The following is a 21,675-nucleotide window of genomic DNA, read 5'->3' as shown; positions in this document are numbered from 1 at the left end:
AGACCATTGGGTCAGGTTGAGAGGATATTATGTATTGATTTTTACTCTTTGAATTTTAGTCTCCTTTTTTGGTCTCAAAGATGCATACCCAACACATCCATATATCAAAAAATAAATCTTGACACACTTTTTTTGGTATAAAAATAAACTCATTTTTCAAAGTACTACTTTAATGTGGCAATTGCACTGGTTGACAAAGTTTACTGGCACAAGATTAGAAAAAAGTGTTAAAAGCACAGAGTGTTTTCCATTTTTAAAACAAATAGCTTAAAATTAAACAAGTATATATCATATACATAGACTTTTATATATATATTTATATTTCTTTTATACTTTAGGAGGATAAAAAAGAACAAGGAACAGATAAGAAGTGAACAAAAGGTAGGAAACATTTTAAACTTCAAAAGGCAAAATAAATTCATACATTAAATTGTACTTTAATAAAGAAAAAGTGTACAGACTTTGACGTAAAGTGTAATAAAAATACAGATTTATTTCTTATGTTATCAATAACAAATCGCACAGTGAATAAAAATTAAAAGAACACAAAGTTTACATCATGTACAATGTATTGGAAGTTACATGTATATATGTAGAAACATATTCCATCGATGTGTACTTGTACTATTAATCAATATTGAATATAATAATGCTTTTTTTTTAAAGAAATGCCCAATGTTTTGAGTATGAAAAAACTTCATCAGAAAACAGCATAGAGTAGATGTGTAAAAATTACCAAAACTGATAAAAATATTCTAGTTAGTAGAATTAAAATAAACCAGAGTTAAAACAAACCAGTATTTAAATCATCTAGATCAATATGTCTACTCCACATTACATGTATTTTAATATAAACAAACAATTAGCAAAAAAGCAAGCACTCCAACTAGGTTTTTCTTCATTTGATGAATAAACTGGGATGACATTAAATTCAAAAGAACGTCTGTCAAAAAAGTTAAACGACCATTTGTTTGACAAATCTGTGCATTATATGCAAAAATATAATTCAGCACAATTCAGTACAAATATAAGAAATTGGCTACTAATTTATGTTTCCATAGTAACACAGATAAACAAGAAAATCTATGATGGTGAGGACAGTCAATTATAACAAATAGATAACAATGTGATAACAGATAAAGAGGAACTAAATTTTATAAATGAAGATTTTAAAATTAATGACACATATTCAAAAAATCCATACTGCTTACTAAATCTTCCCATTGGAAAAGCATTTACTTATTCCATGGGGGTTAGAAAAACTACTTTCAGTAAAATTATCTTAGATTATGAAGTACATCTTTATAATTATAGAAAAGTCGGAACCAATGAATTACCATAACCATTAAATGACAGAACTTTTGATGGTCATTTAGGGTGGAAAAGATTTTTATAACAAAAAGGTTAGGATGACATATGAGTACAATATTAGAGGTATTTCTACTGATTGTTATCTTGTGTAATATTACTTAAACAAAAGATAATGTACAAGTGTATATATAACTGTATGTAAATATATAAGCTAAAATGAGGTACAAATGTTTCAAAGAAGTGATGTTAAAAGATGTTATTCCTGAGACACACAAATGAGGTACGGATATGCTATTACCTGATTTATATAGTATACAAATTATCGAGGAGGGGGGGTTATATTCAATTTGTTTTATGTTTATCCATGATCCATTCTGTTACATGTATATTGTAAAGGGAGGTGTAGGGAACACTTCTATGAGACAGCAACCCTTACAAAACAAAACAAAATAACACCTTCTCATTTACTAAGCTGTAAAGATGGTCTTTCTAGTCCTACACCTGGTCATTAGTCATTTTTCTATCACAAATTAATGCATAGACTATAGTCAAAAGAATATTTTTAAATCTATTTAACAATTTGACTGCAGAGCAATAATTTTCGAAAGCTGAAAAATTTCAAATCCCCTTTTTTTGTTATATTTTTATATAGATATTATTTATTTCAGTGATAACAAAAATTAGTGCTAATTGTTTACAAATAAAACAAAATATGACTAGGTTTTTTTATGAATATGAAAAAGTTCTAGAAAGAAAATGTCCATGAAGCTATAGACACACTTGATTTCACAAAATGCGCTGAAATGAAAACCCCTATGAAGGTAAAATAAAATTTATAATAAATGCAAACAATTGACTTCCAAACTTAATATTTGAAAGCTTAAGAGGTACTTATTCTATACTGTACATTTTATAACAACAAACAATTTGACTGTTCTCAAAAGCATAGATTTTCTTTTTTTATCGCTTTCAGCGAGCCCGATACAAAAGTTTTGAACAACCAGTAAGGTCTCACAGACCTATATGTGTATAACAAACTATGAACTCACAGTTTGGAACAAAAATAACATCAAAAATTTGTAACTGTGTTACTATATTGCCTTTCTTGTATGGTGTTGTGCATTAGGACATTCTTTGCTAGGCAAAAATCTATGAAAATGATATGCTGCCTGAGAAATTAACGTAATATGGATTTACAGAAATAAACAACCGGTAAATAACATAACTTCTTTAAAGTCTACAAGTAACAAAAAAATGGCCTTTTAAAAATTGTCTTTCACATCTTTGTAATGATAATATTCTTTTTTAAAACTATCAATTTATAATTCTATAAGAATATTAGTTTAAAATCTAGTTAATTATTTTTAGATAAGGAATTAATATAACTTCTTTCATAAAATATTTCCAAACAAGTTAAAACTAAAGGTGTAAACATGGTAAAATCAATCTTATTATCATTACAGACCGGACTGAAAAACAATTTTCAAAAGGCTTAAAAGTAATATAAACAACTTAAGCTAATATATATATATACATCATAGCATATGAGGTAATCAGGTTTTAAAACCAGCTTTTAAGCATATTTGCCTATTAAGCCTACAATAATAATACAATACCCGTTTTATCCAACGTCAGAGACAAAAAATAAACAGTTAATATACATATCATACAAACAAAAGACATAATCACAAAATAGCAAACATAATTTCTTTTGAAGATTTATTTGTCAACAAGTTATATTTTTTAGAATTTTTAGAGTTGGTCAGGTGACCTGACTTGTACAAGTTATGTACAGTGTAGTTTCCTTCAGACAGATCAGCAAGTATTTTTTTTAAATTTATAAAGTCCCATTTGTTTTTTAAAAAACATGATTTTTTTTCTGAATTTCTGCGTCCTTAAATATAAAAGTATTAAAAAGTAGAATGAATATTGCATTTAAAAAATTACTTATTCTGGTATTGCCATTCTACATTTCATGAATATTCATAATAATTTTGTGGCATGTCTTTTAACCACACCAACCAAATATTTTTGTTTGGAGTAAATGCAACATGTACAATATACAAGTACTGTTATCAATTTTAAATATTCCAAATTTAAAAGGTTGAATATATTTGAAATGATTTGCTAGTAATTGTGAGGATAAAAAATTATTGATTTAAAACAAATCTTTTCAAAAATGACTATCTAAACCTTATATTAAAGGAGAAAACTAACCAAAAAAATCTTTTAAAAAATTGTATGCATTTGATATACATGTACTGTCCATAATTTGTTTTATGTCCATGTTAATTTAAATCTGCCAACATTTAGAAATAAATGTACAGACAAAAATAATGCCACCTTCAAAAACTTTTATTTCGAAATTGAAAGAAGAGTTTTTGGAAAACTCTTGAACAAACAAATGAGTAACAAACAATGAAAGGAGAAGGATATCATATACCCTAACAATAAATGTAAAGATATACTATCTTTCTCATGATCACAAACAATGCTATTCAAGAACATGCAAAAATAGTCATATACAAGCACATATTTTTTTAACAAGCACCGGAAATGCAATATCAAATAAAAAAAACAAACAAACACATATTCCATTCTAAAAGCTAGATTATATATATATATATATTTATACTACACTAATATTTATAACAAAAATCTTAAACATTTTCCAGTGAATATAATACTTCAAACAATTCTCATCAATCATTCATCAAATTTTCTCACTTATAAAAGTGATAAAAGCATGTTTATAAAATAACCCCTTCACCATACAGTACATATATATTTGTTTTCATGTAAAAAAATCAAATATCTTCATATATATTTTTTTAAATTATTTTAAATCAAATTTCATAATTTAAATTGTGTTTCATAAACCCCTGATGTCTAATTTAATTTCATGTATATATCTTTCGGTCCCAAAATATTTTGAAGAAAGTCTGAAACATAATATCTATTTATCAAAACTACAAAGTCAGAATTAAATGTGGCCAAACATTGTAAACAACTCTCTGACCCAGATGATCTCATTCAGTGACCAGGTCATGTGAGTGTTTTTATGACCATTAAATAACAGGAGAAGGCCCAAAATGACCTATCACATGGGAATGTCCAGCTTAATATGCATGTCCAATTCAAGCTGGAGGGCAAAGGAAAATGTTATGTCAAAAATCTGGCAAAGATAATAGTAAACAACAGGATATCCACATTACCATGGGAAATTAATTAGTTCCAAGCCTAAAAATTAACAATAAGCCATTGAGGTTACTAAAGGTGAAACAAATACATTGCTCTATTTAAAAAAGTAATAATAGATGACATAATTATATTTTTATCAGTGTATTGTATTTTATTAATTAATTTAAGATATAAATCAAATATATAAGAAATGTTAAGAATGTAATATTTTAAGAACGATATTTTAAATGACTGCTTAAGCTGGCACTCCCTGGTCCCAAAGATATACATGTGCAAGACATTTAACCCTTTTTCTTTATTCCAAAATTATGCTTTAAATTGTAGGTCCTTTACTGACTAAACATCTGATGATCGTAAAAAAAAGGGGGGGGGGGTTTCTAGCCTCATATCTCATATATTTCTACAAACTAGGAAATATGAAGTTTTCTTTTTTTCTACAATTTGTAAGATAGACTGCACAAACAAATGTTATATGTATTTCTAGAATACAAGTTCAATTCCCCAATACTTATAAACTTAAAACATTTTCACTACACACTGATAAATCTTTAAAAAAATTTATTGCAAACTAAAATCAATACCATTTAGTCAACAAAATGTTCAACATTTGGAAATGCAATTTCACTAAAAACTATATGCCAAAGGATCAATCAATCATATACATTTATGCAAGAAAGAAAAAAATCTTATATAATGTACTAATTAAAATAAGTTCATGTCTAAAAAAAATTAGCAAACTCTTTCTCATACAACCTACATGTATACTAATGCATTCTCAAAACTTGCATCCTGACAATGCAGATTTTTTTCAAAAGGCTCAAGAAAACCACCAGAAAAATTTGTGTAATACCCCAGTGATAACAAGTAAAAATCTAATACATAAAGTAAAATTCCTGAATGGTAAATATTAACAAATTTTCAATAAGTTTTAAATTATGGGCAAGATTGTATATCAATATATTATATCATTTTTATTTACTGACCAAATTCCCTGCTTGGATTAACATGAAATGTTTGATCAGCATAGATATAGTCATGGTCATGTTTCCCTTAGCAACTAATATAAACATTAATTTTAAGGAACATCATGCACAATGCTTTTCAGAGGTAGCTTTTTCTGGCCTTTATTTTTTCCGAAAATTACCCACTTGTTTTGTATTAAGTCTTTTCATTATAAATTGTTTTATACATGTTTTATATCTTGGTTACCTAATGGAAATTTAACTTATATATATTTGTTAATTCAATTTGTAATTCATATCGAATTTATAATTTTATTTTAGTTAAGTTTGTAAGTTACATGTTGAAATGGTTGTAGTTTTAAATAGGGATTTTTTTTACATACATGTACAAAATTTAGAATACATCTATATGTCATGTATGTATTTATTCATTTATATTTAAGAAGTTATCAATTAAATAAGTCACCCCAAAACTTAAAATAAAATATAAACAAAATGTTTTTAAATTTGTTGCAGTACAAAACTGTACATATTTGTATCACTTATGTGACCTATTGAAGAAAATGGGAAAAATAATGTAAATCTTAATCTCCTACTTTCAACTTGTTTTTTCTAATTATCATTTAAAACTGACATTACAATGTAGGTGTCATATTCTATCAATTACATGTAAATTTTTTGGTTCTGGTTTTTTGTCTTTCATACACCCAAGACATTATGACACTGATATCTAGAATATCTGTATATAAGCCTTAATCTCTCAAAAATAACATGCATGAATGCTGAAAACACAACTAATTCCCTGAGCTTTGTGCCTTTGGCATGTGAAAATAAACCTGAGTCTATCACTTTTAGCGACAATAATAATGACAATAAAGAAAAAAAAACCAAAGCTTTACTCTGAGTATAAAACAATCAAGTTCAGACTTCAAGCTAACTCAGTTAACCAAAAGCAACACAATCGTACTTATACAAGTGCTGCAAAATGCTTTTAGCATTTACATTCATACAAATTTAACAATGTGCCAGTCATCATATTTCTATTACAGAGCATTTTTATATCAAGCATGAGTACATGTATGGTATAGTGTACAAGAGTTAAACTATGCAGTTTCTAAAACTGTTTTCTTTTCGTGAACCATGAACTTGATTGCTATAATGCTCTTATTCAATAACATTGAATGGTGCCTACCCTTATAGGGAAAAAGCAAGCAAGAAAAAACAATATTCAAAATAACTGTACACGATTGTTTCCAAAATCAACAACAACAAGAAGCCCCTCTGGGGTTAAACAAATACCTGAAGGCCTATCCATTTGACCTGGACCTGTACCGGGTAATCCAAACTTGCACATAAAGTTGCCATTTGGCTGAAATACTTGAATGCGATGATTCCTGGAATCTGTGACTATAATGTTACCCTCCTGATCTACAATAACTCCCTGAGGACGCAAGAACTGTCCATTACCAGAACCTTCTGTTCCAAGAAATCTTGCTGTTTGAAAGTCAGGGTGTATCACAAGTAAACGATGGTTGTTAAAATCAGTAACAACCATGTGTCCTTCATTATTAAAGCATACACCTCGTGGAGAATCAAAGTGTTTCCATAACGATCCTTCAAATCCATATTTGTTCAAGAATTGTCCTTCGGCACTAAACAATTGTACACGATGGTTCCTTGTATCTGAAACTAATATTTTTCCTTCAGAATTTAGTGCAACATCCCATGGATAGTTGAATTGGCCATTTTTATTTCCTTTTTCACCAAATTTTATAAGAAAATTGCCATCAATCGTGAATTTTTGGATCCTATGGTTGTCCTTATCTGCAACAACAACATTTCCCTGTGAATCACAAGCAACACCTGCTGGTCGATCAAATTGCCCAGGCCTTGTTCCTGCCGATCCAAACCGATGATGAAAGGTGCCATCAGGGTTAAACACCTGAACTCTATTGTTGCTTCGGTCTGCAACAATTATGTAATTATCCTTATGACAACATACTCCCCATGGACGACAAAACTTGCCCTCCTCTTCTCCTTCTCCTCCAAACGTAAGAAAAAGCTGTCCAACTGTCATATAGTTTCGACCACTTCTTACTTGCACTATAAAGGGACTATCTGCAATATGCTTGCCTCGAATTGTTATAGAAATGATATGTTTTCCTTCCATTTGTGGACGATACGATATGGTATATGTTCCATTCTGACGATCAAGAACTTCAGTCCTATACAAAGCACCTTCAGGACTTTGTATTATACATTCAACAGGATCTCCACCTATCATTCTTGGCTCTCCATGATGGTCTTTGGCATGAATCATGCACATTGCAACCTTCCCTTTTAATGCTTTTTTCAAACCATCACCTGTTGCTATGCAGTTCGGAGCATATGCACTGCTGCTTATTATTCCCATTTTGCTGATAGCATTATATAAAGCAGCATCAGGAGGTGTAAACATAATGTTATCATCCTCATGAGGTTGTAAATGACCTCGGAGTTTGCGCACATTTTGCATTTCATTCACAATTATCTCCCTTGCATTGATTGAGTCCATATCAGTACCCGTATTCAGCATGTTTTCAACATGATCAACAGTTTGCATAAGAGATGAAAGACCTTGCTTTAAATCGTCAATTTGCAGGTGCAATGATTTTCCCTTAACCTGTCTAACCTTTTCTACATGTCTGAGTAAATCACGTTCTCTTTCCTCCAATGCAATCATATGGCGTCGAGTTGTTGCACGGACCTCATTTGCTACTGCCTGCGATCTTACTTCAGTATGTTCAGCCATATTTTGCGAATTTTCAATACCTTCTTCCAACGCTTTAATACTTAGTTTTGCATCAGTAAGAAGTCGCACGGTGATGGCTTTTGAATTTTCTACAGCATCATGGAGGTAGATACGATTATGTCCAATATGATCAACCATGGTGCATTCACGACATATTGCAACTGAACAGGTATCACAGAAAAAACAAAGAATTTCATGTTCATGTCTTGGGCAACTGTTTGATAAAGAATCTGGAAGCTGTATGTTATGTGGGAGTGAAGGTGAACTTAAGGGAGCAGCAAGTGAACTATAATGTGGTCTACTACGGTTCATTAACAGACGTTCAATATAATGATCTTTAGTCAATCGCACACGTTGATGTGCCATCACACAGTTATCACACAAATATTCATTACAATTTTTACACACAGCTGTTGCTTTACTGCCTTCCTCACACGAACTACACCATCGTGTCCCCGTGATAGGCCTCTCTCCATTAGTTTCGTAGTCTTCGTTTTGTACCATTGCCTCAAATAAATTCGAAACAAACAAGTTTGAAGGAAGATTATCAATACCTTCAGGTCCCAGTGATACACTTTGTTGACATGTTGGGCACTGAAGTACACCTTGATCTTTATCGATAGCCTGTTCCAAACATCGCCTGCAAAATGAGTGAAGGCAGGGCAATATTCGAGGATCGTCAATTCTATTGAGGCAAACAGGGCACGCCAACTGCTCCCCGACTGACTCCGAATATGCGGCCATTGGGCGAGGTAGTTCATGAGCCTGATGAGGTAGATTGGTTTGGAAAACCGAGGTGTTTGTGATCCTACATGGCGATTTGTCTTGCTCACAAAACGAGGTCGACTATTATGGACACTTGGTAACCTTCCAAATATGTGTTTTAGTCATTCATTCTCACACGGATCCCATTACATGAATAAGTTTATAGTAATAAATGTTGTTATGTTATAATTGCGATAAGGTAAACTTACAATCGACTCAGCTTTGAAATAAACGCAATAACTTCATATCTCGTGAAAGTTCCGTTCGCCCTGTGCAAGACGCCATTTTCTCCCTCATCAATAGGGGGCGTGTTTAAACAAATTATTCTGCGGTCAATGTGCCACATTCGACCAATCAAAATCAATACATAAATACGGAACTATTTCATTCATATATTTTTACAAATCACGTACGATGACCTTTGGTAACCAGGTCAACCTGACATTTTATTCCAAACGCCATTGAAATGAAGATATAATATAGAATTTTTAAAACAAAACAATTCCAATTATTTAGAATCTTCTTCCGTAAATGACATTTCCTTATATAAATCAAATGAAAAACAAACATATTTTATTAGAATGATTGACCGTAATTCGGTATTTATAACCATCGATGCAGAAGTGGTCAGATTTAATTATTTAGTTTTCCAGATTAAATGTTTTAGATACACACTGAGGGCGTTAGTTGGAATGGAAGTGGGCTACACCAAGATATTATTGTCAATGTAGAATCATAGGAGGGGGGTCTTTCAGCGATTTTAATCACAAAATTGAGCATGCTTGGTGTAGATCTACATACATTCTCTTTTTCAAATATGAGTGAAATATTTTCCACTGAGGAGTAGACAAACAACCAACCAATCACTTATTTTTATTTTTCTTTTTTAAAAATGGTTATATTTTATGTGTAAAGTGGCAGCTGTTTTTTTTTTGTGAATGTTATTTTTATAAGAGTTTGGATTGGGGTATAATGATCTATAATGTTACTGCTTGAAATATAATAGTGATGCTTGTTGTGAATGTTCGCTTAGCTTTTTATAATTTAATGCTGTGCTTAGTTTTTATGTTTGCTTTTAGTGCTTTTGCTTATGCATGTATATAATATAGTATTTAAATAGTGCTGCCTAAATGTCCATGAAATGTATGTTCTATGTCTTTTATGTTTTAATATTTGTATTGTGTATGATTGTTATGTAAATGTATGCATTCGTCGGTTATAAAAGCTCAGAGAGCTTATGTTTATTTGTTATGCTACATGTCGACTATAAAAAAAGCTTTGAATTGAAGTTTAATTGGGTCCCCAATTTCTGTATTATTTAAATTTTAGAGCATTTTTCTGTAGTCTTTAAAAATAAAGTGGTCTTCTGTAGAATTCTCATGAATCTGATATTACAATATAAATAATTCAGTGTTTATAAAATATACTAATAAGGAATAGTGTAATAATAAGATAGATTTTAGCATGCATGTCCGTGAATTGCATTCTGTCATACATGCATATGCAATCGATCTTAATAATTTAGTGTTAATGAGTTTGAGCCTGAGGTTTGAGCCAATACATATTTGTCTTTGTCTTTGTACAAGTTCTCTATTTCTGTCATAATATCATACATTTCTACTGTGAATTGTCAATATTATATCCTTGATTTCTGACTGTATCGTATATTACCCAATTCTTGTATATCCCACAGATCTTTTTTATCGTGGCTTTGCACCCTAGCTATTATTATTGTTTAAATTCATTTGTGCATTTTGAACTATTCATTATTACCATTTAAGGCTATTATTCTCTCTGCTTAACAACATTTAGACCTGTTCATACTTTTAAACTCGCTGAATGCTTGAGAGCACTGGTCTTTAACATTTATACATAATTAGTCTGAAGTTTGAAAAATATATATTTAAATGCTTTTTTTTCAAAGATTTTTTTTATCATGGCAGTTCTTTACTGAATTATAGACTATGGTGCAATAAATATATTAATCCTTGTTACGATGAGGGTAGTATAACAAAAGGGTTATTTTTGTGCAACGTTTTTGGCCATTTTATTTCACGTGTTTTCGTGTTTTGACGTTTTATTTCTCGTTTTCCCGTGTTTGGTTCGATGTGCGTGCTTCGTGTTTTCCCTTATTTATTTCCCGTGTTTCGTGTCGGTGTTCGGCTTACTTTCTCATGCTTGCAATGTTCCGCATTTGATTAAAAAGTAAATTGGAACTAATCAAAGTCACTGATCGAGTGTGTTATAATACCTTCTGAAACTTGTGTAATCTAATAGAAATTAATGTATATTGTTGTCATTCTGCTTTCTATTGTATACTATACAAATCCTTGGTTACAGAAAGAGGGTTACATTGCTTGGACTTTTTCTGTCCGGTAGTTATAAACCGAGGCTATGCTAAAGAAGGATGTATAAATATGCAGCCACGTCCGTTCAAAATGAGGGCGTTAAATCCAACACACCTTGGATGGAGCTAGGTATAGCACGATTCCTGCACGGTAAATAACACTTGCAACAACTCTTCAATAGATCTGTTGGTGGTCCTGGTCTAATCGATTGGAGATACATGTAATTTTACTCTGCTCAAACATTTACTTGCAACATCTTGACAAGTTTCGAGTGTCCAATGTGCTTTTCTGGAGTTAACACAAACAGGAACCCAAACATTATTTCAAACGAAGTAAATTTCAAGGTGATACTCTGATGTTACACTATTGTTTCAGATAAGGGTATATTTAAGATTCGTACCTATGAAATCGTTTAAAGTCGCTGTTCGATGTGAGCCAAGGCTTCGTAGTGAATACCTTACTTTGCCTATAATGGTTTACTTTTACAAATTGTGACTTGAATGGAGAGTAGTCTCATTGGCACTTATACCACATGATCTTCTTATATCCATTTAGTGTCTTTTTTTGTCGATAAGACTGGGTATATACCTTGTCACGTCCTGTCCATGTTTTTGTTTAATGTTTTTGTTAGTATTGATCTGATTAATTTTTTTTTGGTATATTGGTATCACGTCGTCGTCGCCAGCGTCGTCCGAAGACGGATGGTTTCCGGATACGAACTTTAGTATAAGTAAAGAGAAATCAATATAATCTTAACATAAGGTTTATAACCACTAAAGGAAGGTTGGGATTGATTTTGGTGTTTGTAGTCCCAACAGTTCAGGAACAAGGGTCCAAAAGGTATCAAAATAAGTATTTTACTAGTTTCGAGACAATAACTTGTGCACGTATACATAAGTGTATGGATCTTTCTAAAATTGTACCACAAGGTTCCATTAAAAAGAAGGAAGGTATGGATTGATTTTGGTGGTTATGGCCCAAACTGTTTAGGAATTAGGGGCCAAAAGCAAACTGTTTAGGAATTAGGGGCCAAAAGCAAACTGTTCTCTAATACTTTGTATGAATTGTTTATTTCTGAACCAACTTCTATGGAGTTTTATTCTTGAATTCTTCGGGTTCTTAACTATGCTGAATTTAACCGAGTATTAAGTTTTTTTGGTCCCCATCTTTAAATTGGTCCACATGAGGTCCAAGGGTCCAAATTAAACTTCGTTTGATTTCATTAAAAATTAAATTATTGAGGTTCTCTGATATGCCGAATCTAACCGTGTATTTAGATTTTTAATTTTGGGTCTTGTTTTCAAATTGGTCTATATTATGGTCCAAAGGGTCCAAAATAAAACTTATTTTGATTTTAACAAAAAATGAATTCTTGGTGTTTATTGGTATGCTGACTCTAAACATGTACATGTATTTAGATTTTTGATTATGGACCCAGTTTTCAAGTTGGTCCAAATTTTGGTCCAACATTTAACGTTTGATTTCAACAAAAATTGAATGTATGGAATTATTTATGTATTTAGATTTTTGATTTTTGGGCCCTGTTATCAAATTGGTCCACATTGAGGTCAAAAGAGAAAATTAAACTGTGTTTGATTTCATAAAAAAAATGAATTCTTGAGATTCTTTGATATGCTGAATCAATCCATGGCCATGTATTTAGATTTTGCATATATTGGACCATAATAGGTAAAAAAAATAAGTTCATTAGACCACATCCATTCTGTGTCAGAAACTTATGCTGTGTCAACTAATTAATCACAATCCAAATAAAGAGCTGTATCAAACTTAAATGTTGTGTCCATCCTTGCCTCAACTATTCGAGGTTCGACCTCTGCGGTCGTATAAAGCTGCGCCCTGCGGAGCATCTGGTTATAGTGCGTTTTTATGATGTGCTGTTACATCACTACCTAAAGTTAGGGGAACAACCATGTTTAACCCCACCTCATTCTTCATGTGCCTGCCAACAGTCAGGAGCTTATATTTCAGTCACCGATTATTTACGTCTGTTATATTGTTTTCTCCGTATTTTTTTGGCTCGTCGTTAACTTTTTACATTTTAAACCTCTTCTAGAGAACCACTGAATGGAACCAAACTTATAATGAATGTTCCTTATGAGTGCTGACCAAGTGTTGTTACCTTGTAGCCGAGTCGATGATCATCCAAGATGGCCGCCAGCGGGGGACTTAGTTTAACATAAGACCCTATTGGAAATACATACACATGTCTTCTTTAAGAGAACCATTGAAATGAATGAAACCAAACGTAGTATAAATATTCCTTATGAGGTGCTTACCAAGCGTTGTTACTTTGTAGCCGATCCATCATTCAAGATGGTTGCCAGTGGGGGACTAATTTAACATAGGACCCTAAGGGAAATACATACACATGTCTTCTTTTAGAGAACCACTGAATGGAATACAACCAAACGTAGCATGACTGTCCCTTATGGGATGCTGATCAAGTGTTATTACTTTGTAGCCGATCCATCATCCAAGATGGCCACCAGCGGGGGACTTAGTTTAACATAAGACGGCCTATGGGAAATATATACACATGTGTTCTTTTAGAGAACCACTGAATTGAATGAAACCAAACGTAACATGAATATTCCTTATGAGGTGCTTACCAAGCGTTGTTACTTTGTATCTGATCCATCATTCAAGATGGTTGCCAGCGGGGGGCTTAGCTTAACATAGTCACCCATGAGAAATACATACAAATGTCGTCGTTTATAGAACCACTGAATGGAATGCAATATTAAACCAAATTTGACCTTAATCATTATTCATGTCTCTGTTAAGTATCTTATTTTTATATAATTTTAAAAACCGAAGTAGAGTCAGGTGAGCGACAAAGGCTCTTGAGAGCCTCTAGTTTTGTTATAAGACATTTAGTTTTCTCTATTGATTTGTTTAATATTTTTCATGTCGAAACCTTTTTTAGCCGACTATACCTTATGGGTTTTTCTTATTTTCCAAGGCCGTACGGTTACCTTTTATTGCCTTAGTTGATAGTTGCCTCGTTGGCAAACATACCAGATCTCTTTATTTTTATATCTGAAAACGAAGGATGTTTAAGCCGAGACTGAATCACGCGTAGAGGTATATGACATGAGGGACATTAAAATACTAATAACCAACTTCATGTAAGGAAAACCGCCTTTGCTCGAGGGAGTTTGAACCTTAACTTCATTGTAATTTCTTATGCCATCAACGACAATTTTTTTTCTAAAATTTTGTTAAAATCATGTCGGTACCAAAGCACTGCACACTGAGCTGATGATACCTGCCTACTGGGTTGATGAAACATGCCTACAGAGTTGGTGATACATGCCCCTGAGTTGATGGTACCTGCCTACAGAGTTGGTGATACATGCCCCTGAGTTGATGGTACCTGCCTACTGAGTTGGTGAAACCTGCCTGATGAGTTGATGATACCTGTCTACTGAGTTGGTGATACCTGCCTACTGAATTGGTGATAGGTACCTGCCTACTGAGTTGGTGAAACCTGCCTGATGAGTTGATGATACCTGCCTACTGAGTTGGTGATACCTGCTTACTGAATTGGTGATACCTGCCTACTAGTTTGATGAAGCCTGCCAACCGAGATAGTGTTTCCTGTCCCTGAGTTGATGATACCTGCCTACTGAGTTGGTAATACCTGCCTACTGAGTTGAAGCTACCTGGCTACTGAGTTGATGATAACTGTCCACTGATTTGATGATATCTGGCTTCTGAGTTGGTGATAGCTGCCCACTGAATTGATGATACCTGCCTAAAAGTTGATGATACATGCCTTCTAGTTGACGATACATGTCTACTGAGTTGATACTTGCCTACTGAGTTAATAAAACCTGGCTACTGAGTTGATGATACCTGCCTACTGACTTGGTGATACATGCCAACTATGTTGATGATACCTGCCTACTGAGTTGGTGATACCTGTTTTCTGAGTAGATGATACCTGTGTATTGAGTTTGTAAAACCTGTTTAATGAGTTGTGGTGATATCTGTCCCTGAGTTGATTTTACCTGCCTACTGAGCTGATTATTCCGTATACTAAGTTGGTGGTACCAGCCTTCTGAATCGGTGATATCCTTCAACATAGTTGGTGATATCTGTCTACTGGGTTGATGACATCTGCCTACTTAGTTGCTGATACATGCCCCTGAGTTGATGATACATGCCTACTGAGTTGATGGTACCTGCCTACTGAGTTGATGATACCTGCCTACTGAGTTGATGATACTTGCCTACTGAGTTGATGATACCTGCATTCTTATTTGATAATACCTTCCTACTGACTTTGTGATACCTGCCCACTAAGTTGATGATACCTGCCTACTGAGTTGGTGATACCTGTTTTCTGAGTTGATGATACCTGTGTAATGAGTTTGTAATACCTGTTTAATGAGTTGGTGATATCTGTCCCTGAGTTGATTATACCTGCCTACCGAGTTGATTATACCTGCCTACCGAGTTGATGATACCTTCATACTGATTTGATGATACATGTCCATGAGTTGATGATACCTGCCTACTGAGTTGGTGATACTTGCCTACTGAGTTGGTGATAAATGCCCCTGAGTTGATGATACCTGCTAACTGAGCTGATTATTCCTGAATACTAATTTGGTGATAAGAACCTTTTGAGTTGGTGATATCCTTCTACTTTGTTGGAGATATCTGTCTACTGGGTTGATGATATCTGCCTACCGAGTTGATGATATCTGCCTATCGAGTTGATGATACCTTCATACTGATCTGATGATACCTGCTTACTTGTTGGATACATGCCTACTGAGTTGATACTTCCATACTGAGTTGGTAATACCTGCCAACTGAGTAAGTGATACATGACTACTGAGTTGATGATACCCGTCTATTGAGTTGGTGATACCTGTTTACTAAGTTGGTGATACCTGCCTACTGAGATGAACATACCTGTCACCGATATGGTGATTATTGCCTACTGAGTTGGGATACCTATCTACTAAGTTGATGATACCTGCCTACTAGTTGATAATACCTGCCTTAAAGTTGAGTTACATGCCTACTGAGTTAATACTTGCCTACTGAGATGATGCTTTCAGGCTACTGAGTTGGTGATCCCTGCCTACTAGTTGATAATACCTGCCTTAAAGTTGAGTTATATGCCTACTGAGTTAATACTTGCCTACTGAGATGATGCTTTCAGGCTACTGAGTTGGTGATACCTGCCTTAAAGTTGAGTTACTTGCCTACTGAGTTAATTCTTGCCTACTGAGATGATGCTTTCAGGCTACTGAGTTGGTGATACCTGCCTACTGAGTTGATGTTACCTGCCCACTGAGTCGATGATACCTGCCTCCTGAGTTGGTGATACCTGTTTTCTGAGTAAATGATACCTGCCTACTAGTTGATAATACATGCCTACTGAGTTAATACTTGCCTCCTGAGTTGGACCTTAAAAATGTAATTTTAAATAAGGCCAACTTTGCTTAAGGGAGTTTAGTTGCATATCCAGACATTTTAATAAGAGGGCCCACTGATGCCCAAGTCAAAGAGGGGATCCGCTCCCGAGTGATTCCATAAATAATTAAAGCACGAAAAAATGATTAAAGACGGTCAAATGCACGTTCATTGCTTAGCAATCATCATTTATTGACCAGCACGAAAGGGGTATTGTATTGTATGTAATAAACTGTTATCACAGAGATATGCTCACCTTTTTGTAATTTTGATTATGCAAATGTGGAAATTTAAATAGCAATACTTAAACATTTTACATAAGTTATGCAAATATTCAAAGTCAATGAACCTGACTGAAATACATGATTAAAGAATCGTGATGTAAATGAGATGTGCCAATGCTAATACAACTGCATACCAAATACCACTGACTAATTATATAGGTTGTTCCTTTAAACAAACCTCAACTTGTAAACTATGTAAAAGTTTCGAAGTCAATGAACCATGAAAACTGCTCTAATGACAAACTAATACTAGGTATTCTGATAGACTATGCTGAGGGGGCTGAGCCAAATATTCTCCATGGAAATTTGCTAATGCTTATTCAACTATATACCAATTACTAGTAACATTGGCCGTTCCCCTTGAACTCACCTTAGCACAAGAGTGCACATTCTAAAATGTCTGGCCTTCTTTGCTTATCATTGATATTATGATAATCCTAAATATAAAGCTTTATAACAACTCTCACATAAACTTAACATTAACTAAGAAAACTAAACATTGACCAATGAACCATAAAATGAGGTCAAGGTCAGATAAACCATGCCAGGCAGACATGTACAGCTAACAATTCTTCCATACAACAAATATAGTTGAGCTATTGCTTATATAGTTTAAGAAAAACAGACTAAAACACAAAAACTTCAAAACTGATTCAATGTACCATGAGAAATCTGTGCGACTGACATGTAGACTATAAAATATGTCCATACACCAAATATAATTGACCTATTGCATAAAGTTTTAGAAAAAAAAGACCAAAACTCAAAAACTTAACTTTAATCACTGAACCATGAAAATGAGGTCAAGTTCAGATGACACCTGCCAGCTAAACATGTATGACGTACAATCATTCATACACCAAATATAGTAGAGCTATTGCATACATTGTAAGAAAAACAGACCAAAACACAATAAAGGGCTGCGCTTTAGCGCATGATACGCCCATTGCTCTTTTAACTTGTCTTTTAATGAATTTATATGATCAACTAGAAATAGTGTTTAAATTTAACTAAAGTTTGTTGTCTTAATTTTTCATCCATACATTCTATCTTGTTCACAACACACTTTCTGAGTACCAAGTACCTTTTATATTTATAAAATGGAAAGGGAGCTTATGTGAGTTATTGTCTGAAGTGTGGACGATGGACGGACAGACAGACGGACAACGGTATACCATAATACGTCCCGTCTGAAAGACGACAGGCGTATAAAAATGGCAAAAAAGACTACAATGACAATGAGGAGCCGCAAGAAGATAACAGGGAAAGTGAAGATGGTGAAAGTGACTCTACTGAAAGATATGATATAAATGAGGAAGTAGGTGATGAAAGTATGTTATCATAAAATGATATATGCCTCAGGGAACAGTTAGTATCTCAGGGACTGCTAATGTGCTTTCATCCTTGCAACCATTCAATAATAGTACAAACGTTTGACATTCATGGAACCAATTTTTTACAAGAAATTTAATGTTTTAAATTGAAATAAAGATTTTACAAATTTTATGTTTTCATCAGATTTTATTAAGTATTATTTGTTACATCAATAGATATAAACAATTCACCAAAGTTTCATGGACATTGGTGAAAGCCTTTTTGAGTTATTGTCAGATCAGAAGTGTTAAAAATCCCCCTTTTTTTATGAATAAAGCCCCATAAATCCAAAACTTAAAATCTGAAATTAAAAAAAATTGAAAGGGAGCTTACATCAATAGATATAAACAAAGTGTTTTTGAGTTATTGTCCGAAGTGTGGACAACGGTATACCATAATACGTCCTGTCCCGGGCGTATAAAAACTTAACCCTAACCGATCATAACCACTAGACCATGAAAATGAGGTCAATGTCAGATGACACCTGCCAGTTTGACATGTTCACCTTACAGTCATTTGATACACCGAATAAACTTGACCTATTGCTTATTGTATCTGAAATATGGACTTGACCTCCAAAACTTAGCTTTGTTCACTGATCCATGAAATTAGGTAGAGGTCAAGTGAAGACAGGCATGAGGACCTTGCAAGGTGCGCAAATACCAAATATAGTATCCTATTACTTATAATTAGAGAGAATTTAACATTACAAAAAATCTTAAATTTTTTTCAAGTGGTCACTGAACCATGAAAATGAGGTCAAGGACATTGGACACAGGGGTGGATCCAGCCATTTTAAAAAGCAGGGGTTCCTAACCCAGGACAAAAGGGGGGGGGGGGGTTCCGATTGCATGTTCCCATTCAAATGCATTGATAGTCCAAAAAAAGGGGGGAGGGGTTCAACCCCTGGAACCCCCCTCTGGATCTGCGCCTGGGACATGTGACTGACAGAAAGTTTTTCACATGAGGCAACTATATATAAAGTATGAAGCAACCAGGTCTTCCACCTTCTAAAATATAAAGTTTTTAAGAAGTTCGCTAACGCTCCTGTATCATTACCCATATGTCTAGCTTTCTGCGACTTAAGTCGCAGGCTCAATTAAAAACTTATACATGTTAACTTTGCAAAATTTTTAAAGTCAATAGACCACGACTACAGGGGCGGGGCTAAATAATCTCCTTAGAAATGAGATATGCCAATGCTTATACAACTGCATTCTAAATATCATTGATCTTCCACCTGTTTTTTTGTTAACTAGACCTAATCACAAACAAACTGTTGATGCCACAGCCGACGACATATGAAACAGCATACCTATATCTAGCTGTTGGACTCTGTCAAGGCGTGACAAATAAAGATATACTCATTAAAATGTGTACGTTTTTTGTCACTGTTGTTTGTTGCCTAACCTACAGGAGTAACAGATATATTCAGGACGAGAAAACATTAGCAATAGTAGGTAGGCCACAAAATAAGTGATGATCAGGATGATGGGAGGCCAATTCAGAAAAACAACTAAATATATGGCATGTTGAATATGGTTAACTGGCTCACCATTTCAACTTAATTCCAACTATAAAGTGCAGAAGATTAATGTATTGTAATAATTCTGTGCTTTGAATAAGTCATTTTGTTATGTAAAACAAGGAAAATGTTTGCATTCTGATTATTAGTATTAAAGTGACATATGGCCACAGGTAAAACTTAAATTGTTGACAGTTCTAACCAGATTAGGTCAGAATGAAAATTTATTGAAAATTGGTTGTTTGTTACTTAACATACAGTGGCAAATATTTCATCCATTTTCTAGTGACGAAAACAAATTACCAATATGCAACATATAGATTCCTACACAGCAACAAGTATGTTATGATATTTCTACACTCGAGACCTTTAGGGTTGCCGATATCTTTGAATAGTTAAATTCAACTGTCAAAGTGGAGATATATTGTAATACATGTGTTATAGTGGTTGACTATGTTTCACTTGTGATTTTTATCCTTCCTTTTCAAAGATTTGAAGAACTTTTGGGTGACGTCAATGGTCATCTGGCATGGTTGCCTTTTTTTCGTGACATCTGATGATCACAAAAGGAAAGATCAGAAGAAACCAAGAAAATTTGACATTACAATTGAATTTCCACCAATCCTTTACCAAGAACAGATATTTCACTAGTGAGGAGAAAAAATTCTAACATCGATCAAGAAATGTGAAAATATTTAGAGAAAGGTAGTTCAACGCTTGGATGAAATTATAAATCCTATGATTGTATAGTTCAAGTTCAAAGACTTTATTTATAGACAAATATGAGAATAAAGAAAAACATACATTCCTTAAGAGGTTTTATATCATCTTATTACAAGCAAAACATTTCCACCAAGCTATGATGGATGCAGTGAAGCTACTTTTGTATAAGGGGAGGTCTAAGTTTCAATTGACTGATTTGTGTTTTTCCAGTTTCTGCCTACCTAATTTTTTTTCAGATAAAAATTGGCTAATAAAAATTATCACTTAAGGCCAATATAGATGGTTTCAGTCATATTGACATTTTTTAAGAGGCTGTCTTGCTAATCATTTATATTTTTTCAGTTTCTCTTTATCTAAATACATTTTTTTTAATTTATGGTTAATTTTTTGCATTATATTAATTTAAACATGATTTTCTTTGTAATTATATACAAATAATAAATAATTTTAATATGCTTAAATTTAAGATTTTACATGTGTAACAACTGAATGGGAGTAATCCCAATTTTCCTAAGGAATTTCAACCTTAATAGGAGCACATGCAATTTATAGGGGGGCTACCAAATAAGTTAATATGTGAACTTATCTTGAATTATTACACTTGTACTACTATATGCCTCATAAAGACTTTTTTATTAGTACAAAACAATGTATTAAATTTCTGCAGACAAGGTTAAATCTAATGCCCAAATCCATATAACTTTTTCCTAATTATCCATGCTGTCTGAATAGACCACTTTCGAGTTCATCCGTCACCGGAAAAACTCGTCAATTATAAGTGCCTTTATGACGTCATTTACCAGATAGAGGGGGTCGCCTGTATCCCTGCACTATTAACGTTCATCAAGCGTCTTTGTGATCGTCATTGTGCAGGATAAACTAGAAATAATGGTTTGTCTGTAGGTACTTCAAATCCCTAATGACAGCAATGCTGACT

General features: G+C 33.4%; 1 protein-coding gene across 1 annotated transcript; it reads right to left on the bottom strand.

The window, feature by feature from the left end:
* Positions 1-152: 152 nt before the first annotated feature.
* On the bottom strand, positions 153-9,330 carry LOC134721783 (E3 ubiquitin-protein ligase TRIM71-like). The gene has a single exon (XM_063584997.1). It carries the CDS (start codon positions 9,007-9,009, stop codon positions 6,703-6,705), a length of 2,307 nt encoding a protein of 768 aa, XP_063441067.1. The 5' UTR covers positions 9,010-9,330; the 3' UTR covers positions 153-6,702.
* Positions 9,331-21,675: the final 12,345 nt, after the last annotated feature.

Source organism: Mytilus trossulus, chromosome 6 (assembly GCF_036588685.1).
Source record: "Mytilus trossulus isolate FHL-02 chromosome 6, PNRI_Mtr1.1.1.hap1, whole genome shotgun sequence".
Taxonomy (NCBI): Eukaryota; Metazoa; Mollusca; class Bivalvia; order Mytilida; family Mytilidae; genus Mytilus; species Mytilus trossulus.
Note: the sequence above shows the minus strand (reverse complement) of the source record. Positions and strands in the feature narration are given on the sequence as shown.